A 21,110-nucleotide genomic window follows, 5' to 3' on the forward strand; every position below is an offset into this window, starting at 1 on the left:
AGAATAAAAAATTAATTGAAACATATCATAACAACTTTGATGGCATAACACCATGAAATTTATGTGCAATGAACATGGCAACTTTCAACCCCAAAAAATCATCAAAGCATATCGATATGAAATCTAGTTTCAAAGATCTGTCGCGACGAATTTAATGTTAAAAATGGTTTTTCAATCAGACTTTTCATTTAAAAGATAAAAAAATAAAAACCCAAAAGATTCCCATTGATATCATTAGTTTTGTCATTCCAAAAGATTTTTACTGACACCATCAGTTTCGGTCATTTATACATGCATGCGGTGACATGGCATAATGTATACTAACGGGGCGGGCGTTTGGTCCGGGGGTCCTCGTGCCACATGTGTGGCAGATATCAGCATCCCAAAAATAAAGCCTCCAGATTCCTTTCAAAAGCAAAAACAGAAAATCTAGGCCTGCCGGTGAGCTACACGGAATCTTCTAGTGCCTCGCTTGCAAGCAATATCAAACGAGACAACACCACCTAATGAAAGAGAATTGGTGTTAGCTCCACGCCACAGCTTGTGCTGAAACAATGGATTCCGTAATCATGTGATCCGTATGATTAGGTGCTCAAAATAGGTGTCAGCGGCTCCAGGACACCGCTGCCACCATTGAGAACTATAACTTTGCCTTCTGAATCAACATCTACAATAGCGGAATCACCTTCTTTGACCTCGCCAGCCAGCATCTTTTCTGCCAGGCTGTCTTCCAACAGCCTCATGATAGCGCGCCGCAGTGGCCTGGCACCGTAGCTTGGGTTGTAGCCGTCATCCACCACCCTATCTCTGAATCTTTCAGTCACTTGAAGGTCGATTTCCTTTACCTTCAGCCTGTCAAACACTTCTTTCAGCATAATGTCTGCAATTTCCTTCACCTCCAGCTTTGTCAGCTGGCGGAAAACAATCATCTCATCCAATCTGTTCAAGAACTCAGGCCGGAAGTACTGCTTTAGCTCCTCAGTCACCAGGCTCTTAATCCTGTTGTAGCTGGTGTCCTTCTCATCATAGTCAAGGTCAAATCCGATCTTGCGGCCTCCCTTCTCAATGACACTGCTTCCAACATTAGATGTCATGATCAACAGCGTATTCTTGAAATCAACAGTCCGCCCCTTGCTGTCAGTCAATCTTCCATCTTCCAGTATTTGAAGCATCATGTTGAAGACGTCTGGATGTGCCTTTTCGATCTCATCAAAGAGAACTACTGTGTAAGGGCGACGACGAACTGCTTCAGTTAATTGACCACCCTCAGTATAGCCAACATATCCGGGTGGCGACCCAATTAGTTTCGAAACAGTATGTCTCTCCATGAACTCACTCATATCAAGCCTGATCATGGCTTCCTCAGAGCCAAAGTAGTACGATGCCAAAGCTTTAGCAAGTTCTGATTTACCAACACCGGTTGGTCCAGAGAATATAAAACTAGCAATAGGTCTGTTTGGGTTCTTGAGGCCAACACGGGCTCGACGGATTGCACGGCTAATAGCTTTCACAGCCTCGTCCTGGCCAATGATACGTTGATGCAGTGTTGCCTCCATCTTCAGGAGACGGTCAGATTCATCAGCGGAAACCTTCTCGACAGGTATTCCAGTCCAAGAGGAGACAATATGCTGGATATCTGCCTCCGTGACCAAAGGACCAACTTCACCAGACTCGCTCTCTGCCTTAACCATTTCCTTGCTCTTGTCAATGATGGCCGTAATCTGTGCCTTCAGTTCCATTTCTCTGTCTCTTAGTTCCCCAGCCTGTCAAACAATAAGTTGGTAGGGAAAGATCAAAGGCAATACCAGGGAGTGGTACACTTCAGTGCTGCAATAGCAGAGGAAAAAAATATGACCAATCTGGGAGGGTTTCCATGCACAATATTACTACTCTCATTCCAAAATAAATGATCTTCACTTTGCACAACCACCAACATGCAACTTTGACTCTTTTTGTATATGAATATGTCGATAAACATTAAGAAATTATATTGTGAAACTATTTTGCAGGAAATCTAACGATACAAATTGCACCTAAGCAACCTCAATAGATTTTATTAGTTGTTTAAGAATAGACTGATAGAGAAAATTTTGACTGCACACTTTCAAAAGCCTCGTGGATGGGCTCTTGGCCAGCACAATGGTGTCTCCCCACCGGCACAAGTTTCGAACCCTGTGGATGAGATTTAACCACATTGGTTAATTTCATGAGAACATGTATCTCAAACCTTCTCTTAATTAGCGCATCTCCAACTAGACCCCCTATTCCGCCCCATTTGTCCCGGGGGACAGCCCAAACACTGCCCGGATAGAAAAATGCAACCCTGCCGGAGCCCCCATACCCAGCCCATATGTTTGGGCTGTTCGGCACACCTCAAACCGCCTAGACGCGTCCGCCACGTCAGACCCGACAGGGCGGACCCACCCCAAATCACCCAAATTGACCGCCCTCTCCCTTGCGTCAGCCCTCCCTTTCCTGCATCTGCACCGTCGTCCTCTCCGATCTTGTTCCACGTCCGCGCCACCGACCTCCTCCGTCCTAGTCGCCCAACGCCCGCTCCACCGTCCGCCCGCTGACATGGACGATGGGTTGACCGAGTCTGTGGAGGTCCCGACCATTGGAAATAAAGCAAAGACCATCACCCGCAAGGACCAGCCTATCCGGCAGTGGGCCTGCAAGAAGGCCGAGAAGCAGGCTGCAGCGGAGGATGTCCTCGACTTAGAGTTCATCGCATCACGTCCGTCTGCCACGCCCATGCCCTCGGGCACTCCCGCGTCGTACGGTATTCTGGCTCCGCAATGGGCGGGCATCCCGGATGACTTCACGCGACAGAACCCGACTTACGAGTATTCAACGATATGTCACAACCAAACCCATAGGTAATTTGTGCACATTTGCATTATTGGACCAATTTTAGGATCGTAGTTTCTTGCGGGGCAGGTTTAGGAGTCTGTGATGGGCGATCAAGAGCGGCCAAAAGATGGGCGATCAAAATTCGCCTTTCTTTTGATATTGGGCAATCATCGGGCACACAAAAAAAGACCAAGACAAGAGAAAATGCATACTTAACCCATGAAGATATCTTGTTGTGTAAAGTTTGGTTGGCCACAAGCATGGATCCTATATGTGGAACTGAGCAAAATGGCTCGAAGTATTGGGGAAAAAAATCACGCACGGTACCATGAACACAAGCACTACATGGAACCGCATCCAATCCATACCGACCACAATAAGAGCTCTCTCCAACATAGACGGACCGCCATCCAAGAGTCTGTGAGCAAGTTTTGCGATGTCTTTGCTCAAGTGGTGAATAGGAACCAAAGTGGCATTGGAGTCAAGGCCATATAAGCTGTGTTTGCCCATTTTTCTTGTTTGCTTCATTTCTTGAATCACTAGAGATACTAAGCTCCTTAGGAACGGGGCTCCCTGGTAAATCGAGGTTGTGGTGGGCATTGCATGGGCCCTTTTGACAGGGGTGATTCAAGTTGGCTGGATGGTTGGGCCTATTCATCGGCAATTTGTGCCTGGCATGTTGCTCCTGCGACCGGTCCAACTGAGAGAAAGAGAAAGTGCATGCACGTCTCCCCTTTCCTCTTCCTCCTCTCGCCCCTTTCCCCTGGTCTTCGCCGCCGCCACCCCACTGCTACACCGCCGCTTCCTCCCCACATCCAGGTCATTTGCCCCCACCTCCATCACTCTCTATCCCATTATGCACATCCTTCTATTGCCATCAGTGACGGCAATCCTGGTGAAGCTGAGCCACAATGCCCTGCTTCTAGAGAGTCCGCCATCAAGGATGGTGTGGACCTTGTCAGGGAGCACCATTGCTCGTGCCTCCTCACGCTCATGCTAATTTTGCGGGCTCCATCAGCCGAAAAGGGAGGAGAAGGAAGAGAGGTACAAGGTTCTTGGATGTGCAAAGGGAGAGGATAGTGTTTGACCAGGAGAGGGTTCAGGGTAGGATGATCATCGAGACAGAGGACGAAGATGGAGAAGACGAAGAAATTGGAGGAAATGAAGCTTGAGAAGGCCAAGGCATGAGACCATTGAGCGTGAGAGAGAAGATAAGGCTCGCAAGGATCAAGGAGGAGTTGAGGATCATGTTAGCCGACTGTAGCCTCATGGATGACCATGCCAAGGAGTGGTTCACCAACCAAAAGAAGGAGATCAACGAGTGCAATAAAGGTGATTGATTCATTCGTGTGTCGCCTATTTATGAATTGTTGGATTTTATTTGTCGTGGATTATTTTGGCTTGGGTTGAATTGCTAAATTCTATGATTGCTGAATTGGTTGTATGTTATATTGATCAAATGATCTATGTGCATGCCTTTGTATGGATTTGAGGTTTTGGATGTGAGGGTGGGGTTGCCCGGGCAGACAAATGGGGGTCTGTCGGCTATATTACAAAAATCCAAGGCGCATAGTCGATCATCCGAGGACCAAGCAATTACATGAGACACGACACTGATATGGCTACATCCCCGAGGCTTGACTATGGGCGCTACTCCCCGTGACACCGTCACAATACCGCACACTGGCCACCCAGGCGCCGGCACACACCGCTAGCTACCTTTGCATGTCTGTGCTATTATGTTGGCATAGGTTACATCGTGTGTCTACCCCCACTATATGAGAGGCCTAGGATACAGGTGTCCTACTAAGACATGACTCCATACCATGTAAACACAATACAACTCAGAGTCCAACTGTAACCTACATTGTACACAATATTTGACACAACTCTAACAAACTCCACCTTGGCGAATATTCTTCACCACCAAGAATTCGTCAATGCGTCAAACTTTCATGTACATTGGACTTGAGCTTATCCCGTGAGTACAGCTGCTACTCCAAAGACCCCATGACTCCACCTGCAACTTGTAGTCCCTTCTTTTCTTGACCATAGTCAACGCTCGAGCGAAATCAAGTTCTACTTTACTCTAGTTTGCGCTCCCAACTTCCAGAGTGTCTGTTCAACACCATAACACACTGATCACTGACCTGCGTGAAAGTGAACAACTCACATATTGGGTGTCACGCATAAGAGTTACCTGAACTCAACATCATCGCTCTTCCTTGACCGCTTGTCTGAAACTTGAAGGAATTTCACAGCTGGTTGTAGTCATCCCGAGTCAAATTCGCAATTGTCTCACCACATGTATGACCACCAGAGCCCTGGCCCGTCTCCATGTCCCATGCATACAGCAAGCCTTGCCGCTATTACCGCGTCGAGCCTCTGCTGTATTGGTCGAGTATCAAGGGTCGCGAACCCACACCACTCAACCCCCACTGCAGAGTACCACCAATCATCATCGACCGATGACGAGTTCCACGCTTCCAACAGACCACTAGGCTCCAGTCCGAACTACGTGCCTCTCGCTTTTTTCCCGGCTGAAATAGGCTTCGATTCTCTGGATCCTTACACCGTAGCCCCTCAATTCAGCTTCACCTTCAACAAGACTCCATGGTAGATGATCACTCCACCCTCACGCCCCCGTCGACTTCAAACTCTCATGTGCACCGTCTTGAATCAACCTCACACCATAGTCTTGTCGAAACAATACAAGCCCTCAAGCCTGTGCCACGTGTTTCCACACCCCAGAAGTCGGTCACCATCGGCATCACGCTCTTATGTCATCGTTGCTGATCCCACTACCATCTTCTGTTCCGACCGACATCCAAGATGATCCGTCAGACTATCAAGCCCGACCTAGCTGAACTTGTCCGGCTGCATGATATGCTCGAGACTCCACAAGCCTTATACGCACATCACCAATCTGCCATTGTCATGGTAAAACCTCGTGTGCAATTAGCAACACTTCCAAATGAAATTTTCACTTTCCTGGTAGTCTCCTCCATGGGTGCACCAAGCCTTTGCCCATACCCCCCAAAGTACTCTTTATTTATTGTGTTGTTGTCCATGCTACGTCAATACCATATATAATGCAGATTTTTTTTGTCCAAACAAATCTCTCGGTCTTGATTCCTTCGGCTCCCTACTCGTAGCACAACGCAACAACCAACGAAGGCGCATAGCACCCTTGCACAACGCACGTGCACGCCTGCACACCACAAATCACAAACTGCCAGTGCCATCGTGACCACACAGTTGCTCCACTCGCATGCGACCGCATGCCTCACGCCAGCCCGTGCCTTGGGCCGACCATCTGCCATCAGCCTGCGTTGCTGCTCCTGCCTCGGCCGCTATCGGACCTGCAGCGCGCGCTACACCATGGGCTGGGCCTTCGCGCCTCGCACGCTGTTGCCGCTCCTGGTTTCGGTCGGATCGATCCATCTGATCTGACCACTGCTTGCGCGATACGTCGCATCGCCGCCAAGAACTTCTACCTGCTTCCAATTGCTTCTTCCACTCTCGTCGAGAACCACGCCATAGCCGGCTGCGTCTCAAACTCGACACTTCCTCTTAGATCAACAATCCGCAGACTCCGCGCAACCTTGCTCTGATACCACTTGTTAGAATAAATCCAAGGCGCATAGTCGATCATCCAAGGACCAAGCAATCACACGAGGCACGACACCGATATGGCTACATCCCCAGGGCTTGACTATATATGAGAGGCCTAGGATACAAGTGTCCTACTAGGGCACGACTCCATTCCCTGTAAACACAATACAACTTAAGAGTCCAACTGTAACCTACATTGTACACAATATTCGACACAAATCTAACAGGCTCCTGCCCGCAGACGCGTCCACGAACATATAGGGGATCAAATTAGGCAGAGTGTGGTTAGAGTGCTCTTAGAAGTCATAGGGGCTCCTCCCCCTCGTGGTCTCATTCTAAAAGCATCAACTGCTTGAAATAGAGGTATAGTAACTCGAGTTGTCAATTGGTGAGACAATGTGTGTGGATATGATCTACACACGTAAGCACAAGATTCCGATGTATGCATGCTTCATGCATAAACCCATCTAAGATCCCACCTGATAGTGAGCTTAAGTCGGATGGGTGCATGTATTATTTAAATTTTGATATTGAGGATCGTCCAGTTGAAATGGAGGCAGATGATGGTGAGCCTGATGGCTTACCTTTGGATCCTAGGAAGGACAATGATCAGCACAACATTGATAATGCTGGGAAGGATGGCAATTTTGGTGCCAAGGGCCCTCCTGGTATACTCCTGGCCTTTTTTCCATGCACTCGATGTATTCGGCATTAATGGATATACAGGCCAGGTTTAGGTCTAGAAGTTTATGGCGTCTTAAATTACCGTTGAAGATAAAAGTATTACTTTGGTTTCTCTGCCAAGAAATTATACTAAGGATAATATAGTCAAACAGATGTGGCAAGGGGATACTCGTTATAGCTTCTGTTATGAACAAGAAACCATTCAACGTCTCTTTTTCTATTGTTGTTTGGCACGTATCGCATGGCATGCTTTGTTTTTTAGCCTTTAATATCACCCCACCCCATAGTATTTCGCATATTTTTGGGGGTTGATAAATCTTTAAGATCTCTTATTCCAGTTGAGGCAGCAGCAGTGTTTTGGCCCATCTGGCTATGCAGAAATGATGTCGTCTTCTACAAGAAAAAAGTGCATTCCTTCATGCAGGTGCTACTCTCATGTACCAGTTGGCTGCGGTTATCAGCGTTATTACAGAAGGCATAACACAAGGTGCTGATGGAGCTTGGTGCAAAGAAGCTTGAGTAGATACTGTTAGAGTTATAATATAAGTCATGTACCCCTTTGTATTTATCCCGTTTATAAGGGGTTTCCTGCATATGTTCCACACTGTACATGTATATATATATCGGCCTATGGCCTCATGGAATACAAGTTGCTTATTCCTAACATGGTATTAGAGCTAGGTCAATTTTTTTGCACGCTGCAAACTCGTGCTATTGATCTCTTCTGGCTTATCTCGTTCCCGATCGAAGCTCCTCTCGATCTCCCGGAGTCTCCCGATCGGATCGATCTCGTCCGGCTCCTCGATCTCCCGATCGGATCGCTCCCCAGCCGGCCCGATCGTCCTCGTCCCGCTCCTCGATCTCCAGTCGGTCCTCATCCCGCTCCTCGTTCTCCCGATCGGATCGATCTCCAGCCGGCCTCACCCCCCAGCCAGCCCGACCGATCGCGCTCGTGCACTCCTGGTTCGCTCCAGCCACCAGATCGCCCTGCCACCAACCCTCTGGATCGCCTTCTGCTCTGGAGCGGCGGCCACCAGCTACCGATTTTCGCCGCCCTTGCCGGATTCTGCCGCTGATCTCCGTCGTTCTGCTGCTGGTTGTGTCTTCGTACGCTATCTCTAGTCGGTTCCAAAAAAAAAATGTCTGCTGCATCGGGCTATGTTGCTGTCCCTCGCTGTCCGGTGATCTTTGATGGTACTAACTACACCGAGTTTACTGGCTTCATGCGCATTCACATGCGTGGCATCCGTCTTTGGGGTGTTCTTTCTGGCGAGGTCTGCTGTCCGCCACGTCCAGTTCCTCCGGTGGCCCCTACTCCGCCAACTCCATCGGTTCTTCCTACGGATGCTAATCAGGTCGCCAAGGATGCGGCTAAGCTTGCTGATGAGGCTGCTGATCGTGCTTATGATGAGAGGGTTTTGGCTTATGAGGAGGCTCTTCAGACGTATCATGGTGCTCTGTCTGTTTACACCCAGTGGCTTGATGATGATGCTCGTGCTGCAGCTGTTCTCACTGCTAGTGTTCTGCCTCAGTTTGCTTCTGAATTTCTGGGTCTTCCTACTGTCTTTGAGATGTGGACCCGTCTTCGTGAGCGCTATCAGCCCTCTGGTGATGCCTTATACCTCTCTGTGATCCGTCAGGAGCATGCTCTTCAGCAGGGTGACTCTAGGTGATGCCTTATACCTCTCTGTGATCCGTCAGGAGCATGCTCTTCAGCAGGGTGACTCTACTGTTGATGACTTCTATGCACAGAGTTCTGCTATCTGGCGCCAGCTTGATTCTCTTCATAGTGCTGGGTGTCGTACCTGCCCCTGTTGCCAGGCTGTCCAGGCCAATTTGGAGTTTCATCGCGTCTATGAGTTCTTGTCTCGGCTCCGTAAGGAGTTTGAGCCCCGGCGTGCTCAGTTGTTTGCTCGTGGCCGTATTTCTCTCATGGAGGCGCTTTCTGAGATTCGTGCTAAGGAGACTCGCTTACGTGGTGCTGGTTTGCTGGAGGTTCCCTCTGTGCTCGCTACTCGTGCTCCTACGCCACTTGCTCCACCGACCCCTTCTCGCTCGAGTGCTCCGCCGCTCTTGCCCACTCCTTCTGGAGGCTCAGGTCGCCCCCGTCCACATTGCGCCTATTGCAACAATGATGGTCATCTTGAGTCTCAGTGCTACACGAAGAAGAAACACCTGCGCAAGGCTCGATCATCATCTTCCGGGACTTCGTCATCTACCTCGACAGCTTCAGCCATTGCTTTGACTGAGCAGGATATTCTGAGACTTAAGCGTCTGCTCGCGGCTTCAGGTTCTTCCTCGACGGGTACTGCCGGTTCTGTGACTGATGCTTCCCGCACTGAGCAATCACCTTCTACACAGTCAGGTACATCCCCCTGGGTTCTGGACTCTGGAGCTTCTTTTCATATGTCTTCTCATTCTTCCACTTTGTCCTCTCTTCGATCACTGGATTCTCCTATTCATGTCTTCACTGCTGATGGTACTCCACTTTCTGTTGCTAGTAGAGGCAATCTTACTACTCCTTATTCTGTTCCTGATGTTGCTCATGTTCCTCAACTTACCATGAATTTGTTTTCTGCTGGTCAACTTACGGATTCTGGTTGTCGCGTCATCCTTGACGTTGACTCTTGTTCTGTCCAGGACCGTCACACGCACACTCTGGTTGGGGCTGGCCCTCGCCGCCGTGATTCTCAGGGTCTTTGGGAGTTGGACTGGCTTCATGTTCCTTCTGCTGCCACCACCATCGCCAGTTCTTCCGCTTCTGTCGCCTCCGTCACTGGTTCCTTCCAGCAGTGGCATCATCGACTTGGTCATCTGTGTGGTTCTCGGTTGTCTTCTTTAGTTCGTCGAGGCCTTCTGGGGTCTGTCTCAGGAGATGTCTCTTTAGAGTGTCAGGGTTGTCATCTTGGCAAGCAGATTCAGTTACCATATTCACATAGTGAGTCAGTGTCTAAGCGTCCTTTCGATTTAGTCCATTCTGATGTATGGGGTCCGGCCCCTTTCGCTTCGAAAGGTGGTCATAAATACTATATTATTTTCATAGATGATTTCTCTCGTTACACATGGCTTTATTTCATGACTTCTCGTTCTGAGGTGTTGTCTATTTATAAGCGTTTTGCTGCCATGGTTCATACTCAGTTCTCTTCACCCATTCGTGTTTTTCGTGCTGACTCCGCTGGCGAGTATATCTCTAAAATGTTGCGTGGTGTTCTTGCTGAGCACGGGACTCTCTCTCAATTCTCTTGTCCTGGTGCTCATGCTCAGAATGGTGTGGCTGAGCGAAAGCATCGACATCTTCTTGAGACGGCTCGTGCATTGATGATTGCTGCCTCTCTCCCGCCTCATTTTTGGGCTGAGGCCGTCTCCACATCCACCTATCTTATCAATATACAGCCTTCCGCTGCTCTACAGGGTGGTGTTCCTTTCGAGCAACTTTTTGATCGTTCTCCCGATTATTCGATGCTTCGCTCGTTTGGTTGTGTTTGCTATGTTCTTCTTGCCCCTCGCGAACGCACCAAACTGACCGCTCAGTCTGTTGAATGTGTCTTCTTAGGCTACAGTGATGAGCATAAGGGCTATCGTTGTTGGGATCCTATTGGTCGTCGGATGCGTATCTCTCGAGATGTGACTTTTGAAGAGTCTCGTCCCTTTCTACCCACGCCCATCTTCCTCGACTTTTTCAGTGCAGGATATCTCTTTCCTCACTTTTCCTGACTCACCTATCACTCCCGCCGAGACTGTACCTCTCCGTTCCACTTCCTCTCCTTCTCCACATCTAGTTGATTTGCAGCCACCATCATCCCCGGTCTCCTCGCCTCGCATGTCACCGGGTTCTCCACCTTCATCTCCGGTGACTTCCTCCCCTGTCTCCTCTCCCAGCCTGTCACCGGATTCTACACCTTCATCTCCGGTGACTTCTTCGTCGTCACCCCCTGATTCCACCTTGCCGATTCCTCCTTCTATTATTCCATCTTTTCCTCAGCATTACACTCGTCGTCCACGACCAGTTGATGCCTCTGTGGATGGGTCGCCATCTTCCTCTCAGCCTACTTATGGCTTGCGTTCTCGTCCTCGTCCGCCTGTTGATCGCTTTGGATTTCCCACCGCTGGTGCTGCTGTTCTTGAGCCGACTTCTTACCGTCAGGCTGTTGTTCATCCTGAATGGCAGTTTGCGATGGCAGAGGAGATTGCTGCTCTTGAACGCACTGGTACCTGGGATCTTGTTTCTCTTCCTCCCGGAGTCCGTCCGATCACTTGTAAGTGGGTCTACAAGGTTAAGACTCGCTCCGATGGTTCTCTTGAGCGTCACAAAGCTCGTCTTGTGGCTCGTGGTTTTCAGCAGGAGCATGGTCGTGACGAGACTTTTGCTCCTGTGGCTCATATGACCACTGTTCGTACACTTCTTGCCGTTGCCTCTGCACGCCACTGGTCTATATCTCAGCTTGATGTTAAGAATGCCTTTCTTAATGGTGAGCTGCGTGAGGAGGTGTACATGCAGCCACCACCTGGGTATTCTGTTCCTGATGGCATGGTATGTCGTCTTCGTCGCTCTCTCTATGGCCTTAAGCAAGCCCCCCACGCCTGATTTGAGCGCTTTGCCTCTGTGATCACTGCTGCTGGTTTTTTAGCCAGTGCTCATGATCCAGCATTGTTTATTCACCTTTCTCCTCGTGGACGGACTCTTCTTCTTTATGTTGATGACATGATCATCACGGGGGATGACCCCGAGTATATTGCCTTTGTAAAGGCCCGTCTTAGTGAGCAGTTTCTTATGTCTGATCTTGGACCTCTTCGTTACTTTCTTGGGATTGAAGTCTCTTCTACCTCTGATGGCTTTTTTATCTCCCAGGAAAAGTATATCCAGGATCTTCTTGCTCGTGCTGCTCTTACTGACGAGCGCGTTGTTGAGACTCCTATGGAGCTCAATGTTCACCTCCGTGCTACTGATGGTGATCCTCTCCCTGATCCGACGCGTTATCATCATCTTGTTGGCAGTCTTGTCTATCTAGCTGTCACTCGTCCGGACATCTCTTATCCGGTTCATATTTTGAGTCAGTTTGTCTCTGCCCCCACCTCGGTTCACTATAGTCATCTCCTTCGTGCTCTTCGATATCTTCGAGGCACGATCTCTCACTGTCTATTCTTTCCTCGCTCTAGTTCTTTACAGCTCCAGGCCTATTCGGATGCTACGTGGGCTAGTGATCCTTCCGATCGCCGTTCACTTTCTGCTTACTGTGTTTTTCTTGGTGGTTCTCTCATTGCCTGGAAGACGAAGAAACAGCTTGCAGTTTCCCGTTCGAGTGCCGAGGCTGAGTTGCGAGCAATGACTCTTTTGACGGCAGAGGTGACTTGGTTACGGTGGTTACTTCAGGATTTTGGTGTTTCTGTCACTACACCGACTCTGCTTTTATCTGACAGTACAAGTGCTATCAGCATTGCACGCGATCCTGTGAAGCATGAGCTCACCAAGCATATTGGTGTTGATGTGTTCTATGTGCGCGCTGCTGTGCAGGATCAGGTTATTGCTCTTCAGTATGTGCCTTCCGCGTTACAGTTGGCGGATTTCCTGACGAAGGCTCAGACTAGAGCACAACATGGCTTTTATCTCTCCAAACTCAGCGTTGTTCATCCACCATGAGTTTGAGGGGGGGTGTTAGAGTTATAATATAAGTCATGTACCCCTTTGTATTTATCCCGTTGTATAAGGGGTTTCCTGCATATGTTCCACACCTGTACATGTATATATATATATATCGGCCTATGGCCTCATTGGAATACAAGTTGCTTATTCCTAACAGATACCAGGGCATTTATGTCCTGGTTTGGATACCATGCCACTGATAGGCCTCTTCATGTTTAGGATAGTTTTGATTGGTATGAGGTGTAGTTATTCCATGTTTTTGATTTTGCCCTCCTTTTGGCGAGATCAAGTTTTTTATTTCTGATAAACATTGTACTAATAAGGTTGGCTATATGCATCTAAGGATGCAGTGGCCAGGGGCAATAAAAGCTTCAAAAAAAATTCTAAAAAAAAGTAACACGAGTTGCTACTAATACATGCATTCTTTAAAAGACAGCACATTAGCTCAGAGCACATTTGCAAGAAAGGTACCTTCTCAAAATCTTGGCCACGTACTGCCTCGTTCTTATCCTTGGTAACCTGGCGGAGTTCTTTGTCCAATTCTTTGGCTTCATCAGGGAGCTGCGACACATTTTCATACTTAGATAAAAAAGCATCACCGTATGTAAACTGGGTAACAATAAGCTGTGTACTGATACCTGAGCATGCCTCAATCTGACGCGTGATCCAGCTTCATCAATCAGGTCGATAGCTTTGTCAGGCAGGAAACGATCACTGTATGACAATAATAAAACTTTACACACTTATCAAAAATTAGAATGTTTGTAGCTACTGTGTAGAGCTCTAGTTCTACCCAAAGACAACATATATCTAAGTTTGTAACAACGAAACTACAAATCTCATCGTAATCACTAGGCTGAACCTAATATCGGCCTCAATATCCACCTCGCACTAACATTATTTCTTTTCTGCATCGGGAATTAACTAGATGACATGGAGAAGCCAGCACACATAAATGAACATCTGCAGTGCCTAAGTTAGTTTGTCGCTTATTATTAAGATTAATATTTTCAATTCTATCTAGCAACTGCTCATGGATATCAGAACAACTAAGAAATAGCACAATAATTAACAAATTAAATGAGTTGGTTGATGTTTGGTTAGGTGCTGACTGCAATACACCTTTCTCCACAATTATGATACACAACATTGTTCTACTGACTTCCATTCTCTGAACTTCTTAATTTTCACCATCTTAAGTTATGGATAAACTAACAGAACAAGCCTGGCTTTAAAATTTGTAGAAATTAACACTGAAAAAATTACTAAGACATCTTGTGATTGGCCAAAAAATTGGTGTAGAATTAAATTTTTCTAAATGTTCAGGAACCATTGACGTTAAACAGAACATGTGCAACTTCAAATCAAGCTACCGCAAGACTGGACAAACTTCAACTCTGCAAACATTTTAAGAACTCATAGGACAAACCAGATCTTATACTAGTGCAAACCTGATATACTGGTATGACAATTTCGCAGCAGCAACAAGAGCATCATCTGTATATTGCAGCTTATGGTGAAGCTCATATCTCTCACGAAGACCTCTCAAAATTTGTATCGTTTCATCAACAGTCGGTTCTGGAACCTTGACTGGCTGAAATCTTCTCTCCAGTGCCGGATCTTTCTCAATATGCTTTCTGTACTCGTCCAGCGTTGTGGCACCAATACACTGACGAAAGAAAATATCAAGTCATCAACCATATGGAAAACATAGATATGTGAAGTGTTGAACTGGTATGGGCCTTGTGGCCCAATCCACTCTGGTCCAGAAGGACTAAGCCATGTAGGGGGAAGGCTGACCTAGATAAGGAGGAGCCAGATGCTGTCTGCTATGGTGCGCGGCTACAGACACGAGTGAGGCACTTCTCGCGACTCAACATGGTATCAGACCTAGGCAGCGGGGCCCGATGGGAGTGCGGCAACGGCGGGGCTCATCTCGGCGAGGACTCCTTCTCCCCATTATTCCCTCCTTTCTCCCTCTCAAGGCTGTGCGGCAGCTCGCCTCTCGCAGTTGGAGTGCGCCCGCGGCTGTGTGCGAGCGAGGGAGGCAAGGAGGCGGCGTGCTGAGCTGCATGGGTGAGCACGCGGGGGTGGCTGGTGTCGCGCTGCTGGAGCTGCTGCTGTTGTTGCTGTGTGCAGCTGCTAGCCAGGGGGAGGGGACCGTGCAGCTGGAGTGCTATGCTGCTTCGTGCTGTTGGAGGCTGTTTGCAGAGGAGAAGAAGGCCGTGGAGGCTGCTTGTTCCTGCTGCTGTTTGCAGAGAAGGCTGCGACTGGGCTGCTCTGCTGCTGCTACTGAGTGTTTGGTGCGGAGCACCCCATGGACTCTACACCAACACCGCAAGCGCGAAGTGAACCGATGACTAGAGCATGCGCACGTGCTATTGAAAACAAGGTTAACTCCTCTTGAAACTACCCTTCATTTCGTATGAGACATGCCTACTACCTCAAGCGGAGACCCTATGCATACTCAGGTACCAAGGAAGCAACCAAAGCCATTGCGGAAAAGGAGCACCGAGAAGAAGAGAAGGAGAAGGATCCTTAAGAACCCAGTACTACCGGGCACCACCCTGGTACTACCGGCCCCATGGTACTTCCAGGCCTACTACTGGCCTCGACGACCCCTGCGGTGCCAAGCTACTGTTTTGGGCCGGCACTTCACCGGCACCAGCCCGGAACTACCGGCTCCGACACCAGAACTACAGGCCTGGACGGCACCAGTGCCCAGGTGCCAGTACTTCCGGCCCTACTCCGGCCGTGCAAACTTCAGGCCACACAGAACTACCGACCATGACCCCAGAACTACCGGCCACCAAACCGGTACTACTGGCCTGCCTGCGCGCAGTGAGTTGGGCCACGGCCTATGTACCCCTCTCTACCTCCCTAGACTATATATTCCATGCCTAGATTTCGAATTAGAGTTAGCAAAGTATATTAGACAAAACAAAGATGGCCCTGCTCATCTACCTCTCCAATTGGAGAAGAATCCCAAGGGATTATCAACACCGCCCTTGTGGGGAAGATCCATCTTGGATTCAAGCCCCCATCTCCCTAGTGGATTGAGAAGAACCTACCCTTGTTACCTTCCCTTTGTTGTGATTGGATCTTGAAACTTGTGTGGTTTGCTTTGAGAGTCGATGTATGATTTGGATCTTGCCTTGGTGTTTATCCTTGTGTTCCTTAAGTTCTTCTCTTCCACGTCCAAATTGTGTAAGATTGGGCCACCTAGGGCTTTCCCCTACATCAGTGTTGCTGTTGTTGATCCTCCCAAGTGACGATGGGTGAACCAAAAGGCCTTACTGAGATTCTCGAGCAATTCTCTCGGTTCCTCGCGGGCTCGAACTCTAGGGCCATCCTTACTTGACAGGAAGTGGCTCAGAAGATCGAGCTGTCGCCCACTGACATCAAGCCAGAGGGTGCTACCAACTGGTCTTCGCGAGGCAATGCTGGTTGTGGAGCAGAAAGACCTTGATGAATATTTGTTGGGCACTGTTGAAGAACCAGGAGACAAGACTAATGTGGAGGGAAAGAAGTGGAAGACCATCAACTCTTTTCTTATTGGGTGGTTGTTGAACTCAGTGGTGCCCTCCATTGGACGCTATGTGGAGGGACTATCCACATCTGTTGAGATACGGAAGATTCTGTCCACCCAGTACTCTGGCAAGGGCAATGTCATGCTCATTGCTCAGGCTGAGAGGAAGATTAGTCGGATGCGCCAAGGTGACATGTTAGTGATGGCATATGTGGCAGAGTTGCAGGCTTTGTGGGCAGACCAGGATAACTGTGATCCTCTGGAACTCTATGATGCGGCTACAATCGAGTCAGGGCACAAGTGGATGGCACGCAGGCGTGTGCTGAAACTTTTGGATGGCCTCAAAGGTTGTTTGGCAGGAAAGCATACCTACTATACCAAACTCTCCTGTGCCTACTATTGATGAGGCTATTGCAGCGATGACTCAAGAAGAGGTGCGGCTTTCTCTTGAACAAGCAGACGTGAAGGTTGTGCCTACTTCGATGTTTGTAGTCACTGAGCGCATGGAGTGGAGAGATCCCAGGGGCTGAGATACTTGAAGGGCACACCGGGTAAAGGGTTGTGGTTTGCGAAGAGTGAACATCTTGAGGTGGATGGCTATAGTGACTCTGATTGGGCTTAGTTGTCAAGATGATAGAAGATCAACTTCTGGCTACTGTGGGTTTATGGGAGGAAACAGACTGTTGTGTCTAGATCAACAGCAGAAGCTGAGTATAGAGCCTTATCTCAAGGGTTGAGTGAGATGCTCTGGGTGAAGCACCTACTGGGCAAGTTGAAACTTCTGAGGACGGGACCATTGAGGGTGTGGTGTGACAATCAGTCAGCTATACGCATTGCTGTTCAACATGATAGGACAAAACATGTGAAAATTGATCACTTCTTCATTAAGGAGAAACTTGATGTTGGGATCATCAGCCTTACTCATGTCAGCTCTGGGCAGCAGTTTGCAGATTGCTTGAAGGGACCGGGAACAAAGGACCGTAACTTGGCATGTGACAAGATGGGGATGATAGATGTCTACCACCCATCTTGAAGGGGAGCGTTGAGCCAGTATGAGCCTTGGCCTGGCCCAGCTCCACTCTGGTCCATACGGCCCAAGCCCATATGGGGGGAGGCTGATAAGAGCCAGACGCTGTCTGGTCTGGTGCGCCGTTACGCACACGAGAGAGGTACTTCTCGCGACTCAACATGAAGCAATTATATCTATCGTGGTTGACTGTCAACTTAAATACAAGTTGCATAAATATATCAAGTCACCTACTGGACACGGGTTTTCACGACATCTAATGCACAGAACCAAAAGAAGGGAGCAAGATAAACAGAAACGGCTTACAACTTTTTCTTGTCATTACCTGCAATTCACCTCTTGCAAGAGCAGGTTTCAAGATGTTGGCTGCATCGATTGCACCCTCAGCTGCACCAGCTCCAATCAAAGTGTGCACTTCATCAATGAAGAGAATGATATCATCACTTTGCTTAATTTCCTCCATAAGCTTCTTCAGCCTTTCTTCAAACTCTCCACGATACTTGGTGCCAGCAACAAGCAGCCCCATGTCAAGTGTAATAACCTAGGTAGTCAAAACAACACAAAATAATTAATATCTTGGAAGAGCACTAAAGATATACTATATGGAAACATATGTTTTTAATGCATCATCCACTAGCAATGTTGGCCTCGAGAATACCTGTCAGGTAAGGAGCATGATGCTTTTTGGGCAGAAAACTTAAATCCAACAACGGGCCAGCTTATGTAGACAGCAGAAGAAAAATACGCAACTAAGAGTTTTACACTAACCTTTTTTCCTTCAATTGTTTCTGGAACATCCCCGTTGGTAATACGCTGTGCAAGTCCCTCTGCAATAGCAGTCTTGCCAACACCTGGCTCTCCAATTAGGCAAGGGTTGTTCTTTGTTCGCCTGCCTAATATTTGGGTGACACGCTCAATTTGGTCCTGCCTGCCAACAACTGGATCTAGTTTACCCTGCAAAACATAACAGATTCACATCCAATGTAATGCAGCAAAGAAGCGCAGCAATGGGAAATGAAATTACCTCTTCAGCTAGCTTCGTCAAATTAGTACCATATTCTTCAAGTGTGGGCATTTTTTGACCACTGCTTCCACCACCAACACCAGCACCAACAGCTTCTGTGCTTTCACCAACCATTCTTATGACCTGCATAGCAAGTCATTTATTATGTCTTATATAGTGCAACTTGAAAAATGTGAACTGTAAGGCAAAGGTAAGAATATTGTCTGTGTACGGAAACATGTGAACTGAAAGGCGAAGAAAGAGGATTGCCTGTGTGCGGATATTGTTTGGATCAGCGCCGAGACTTTCTAGCACTCGGGCAGCCACACCTTCACCTTCACGAAGCAAGCCCAGCAGCAAGTGTTCAGATCCTATGTAATTATGACCTGACCATTGAAGTACCATGGGTAGGTTAACTATCAAATCTACACTGAGAACAGATACATAAGGGACAGATTGTCAATATATGGGCATATGCATTCAGCCCATTACTTCCGTAGGCCCAAAAGCCCATTAAATACACGTACGCCCTTCCATCATGACCTTAAATTATACCATGAGCAACTTTTTCGAGTACAAACTGTATAATTTTTGTGGCACATAATCTACATTCATTGGTCAGACTGATGGTCAAAAATTAACACTGACATACATGGGCGCCATGTAAATTAGGACAGAGGGAGCAGCATGACCTTAAATTGTCTGCATAAAGCATGAGAAATAATATGAGCTGAAGTTGATGGGTCTTAAAATGTCAATACCAAGTTGACGAGCTTCTTCAAGCGACAGCTCCAACACACGCTTTGCACGGGGTGTGAAAGGAATCTCAACGGCCACAAAACCACTGCCTCGCCCAATGATCTTCTCAACTTCTACACGAGCATCCTTAAGATTGATGCCCATTGACTTAAGAACCTTAGCTGCAATACCTGTACCCTCCCCAATAAGGCCAAGCAGGATCTGCTCTGTCCCAACAAAATTGTGGCCTAGACGTCTCGCTTCCTCTTGAGCAAGCATAATCACCTTGATTGCTTTCTCTGTGAAGCGCTCAAACATGGCACGGACAACCATTCTAGACCCCTTCCCTCTTGGACGTGCAAGCTGACTTGCCACAATAGAGCCGAAATCATGCCTGACCACAGATTTCGTATCAAGAAAGTTTGCCCTCCTCAGTCCTTGAAAACCTCCAAGGGTAATGGTTTGTGTCTCCATACTACGGAACGATGTCGCCCTGGCACGCCCACGGACCTGAGCGCAGCTGTTATATACAGTAGGAACAATTGCTGACTGGACCAGAGCCCCCTCCATGCCTGTATGTCTAAAGGAAACTTGAAGCTACCCTTCTACCAAGACCTGAAAATGTACTGCTGAAAATGGTGAGCATAGACAAAATGCCATGATGGTCGTCGGTGCAGCTAAGACAGACACTTTATTTATTGGATAACAGCAAGTAAACGGCACCCCGCAAGGCAAGAAGGTCTGATACGTATCCCAAGCCACTCTAAAGCAAGCCGAAACTGAATCAGCAGCAGAATTGCATATATATAGAAGAAAAACATCGCAGTTTCTCCCACGGATATCAATGAAATTTAGTTTTATACAAGCACTAGGGATAATGATGCACTTCAAATCCACTGACAAAATCGTTCCCAAACCCTAATACCGAAGACTAGCACAGCACAGCCAAGGTGCCCAATAGCCAATCCAATCCCAACCTCAAGGGCAATAGGCCGCCCTACCATTACAAGCATAAGCTGGCGAGCTAAATGGAGCTCCTACTAGTACAGAAATGACGAAAATAGTTGGTGCAGAACCAAAATACCAGGAAGGAAATTCGAGGAAAAGAGAGAAAGAAAAACAATAACTCTTATGGAAAACATCGACTGCGAATCGCCAGAGCACGCCAAGGGACAAGATACGGAGAAGCAATGAGTTGAGCGATCTGATACCTTGCGTACGAGGAGGGGCAAACCATGGGAGGGAGGGGGGCGGCTTCGGGAGGAAGAAGAGAAAGGATATGAAGTTTATACACGGGGCGGGGACAAGTATGGATAAGAGGAGTCGGCTGCGTTACGTCACTCGCCGCTGGCATTCCCTTTCCTAGATGCTCCGCGCGAACCCTCTCAGGTTTTTTTTTTTTGAGACAAGCGAACCCTCTCAGGTACGAGAGCTCCTCGCCAGCGCCTTCAGCCCCCGCTAGCGAACCCAGCGCCCGCTGCGTGCTTGCATGGGCTTGGCCCAGCAACGCGCGCTGGCTCCCGCTCGCTAGCCGCCCACTCGATCGCTCGATCGCTGGTACACACAGCACGCTCGATCGCTTTTTTTTTCTCTTCCCCAGAATTGCTACATTATGTCATGATTTCTCTTAGGAAAAAACCAACAGGTTTTCTACAGTACATACTCTGGTTTTTAGGAAAAAGTTCATTGAATTCGAAAAAAAGTTCACCGAATTTGCAAAAAAGTTCATCAATTTTGGAAAAAAAAATGTTGAATACGAAAAGAAGTTCATCAAATTTGAAAAAAGTTCATCGAATATGAAAAAAGTTCATCGATTTTGAAGAAAAGTTTATCGGATTTGAAAAAGGTTCATCGAATTCGAAAAAAAGTTCATCGGATTCAAAAAAAGTTCATCAATTTTGAAAAAAAAAGTCAAATATGAAAAAAGTTCATCGAATTTGAAAAAAGTTCATCGAATTTAAAAAAATTCATCTAATATGAAAAAAAGGTTCATCGGATTTGAAAAAAGTTCATTGAATTT

At 47.7% G+C, this 21,110-nt stretch overlaps 1 protein-coding gene across 2 annotated transcripts; it reads right to left on the reverse strand.

Annotated features, from left to right (window-relative positions):
* Positions 1-206: 206 nt before the first annotated feature.
* On the reverse strand, positions 207-20,459 carry LOC125513058 (chaperone protein ClpC1, chloroplastic-like). 2 transcript variants are annotated; one of them, XM_048678105.1, is made up of 10 exons: positions 20,302-20,459; positions 19,114-19,705; positions 18,623-18,738; positions 18,374-18,496; positions 18,118-18,303; positions 17,675-17,890; positions 14,245-14,462; positions 13,432-13,507; positions 13,265-13,354; positions 207-1,763 (listed from the first exon to the last, which is right to left on the reverse strand). In XM_048678105.1, exons 2-10 carry the CDS (start codon positions 19,658-19,660, stop codon positions 585-587), a joined length of 2,751 nt encoding a protein of 916 aa, XP_048534062.1. In that variant the 5' UTR covers positions 19,661-19,705; positions 20,302-20,459; the 3' UTR covers positions 207-584. The 2 variants fall into 2 exon arrangements, with proteins under 2 accessions (XP_048534062.1, XP_048534063.1); XM_048678106.1 differs by having other exon boundaries at positions 19,114-19,716; positions 20,302-20,450.
* Positions 20,460-21,110: the final 651 nt, after the last annotated feature.

The sequence above is a fragment of the Triticum urartu genome, chromosome 6 (genome assembly GCF_003073215.2).
Source record: "Triticum urartu cultivar G1812 chromosome 6, Tu2.1, whole genome shotgun sequence".
Lineage (NCBI taxonomy): Eukaryota > Viridiplantae > Streptophyta > Magnoliopsida > Poales > Poaceae > Triticum > Triticum urartu.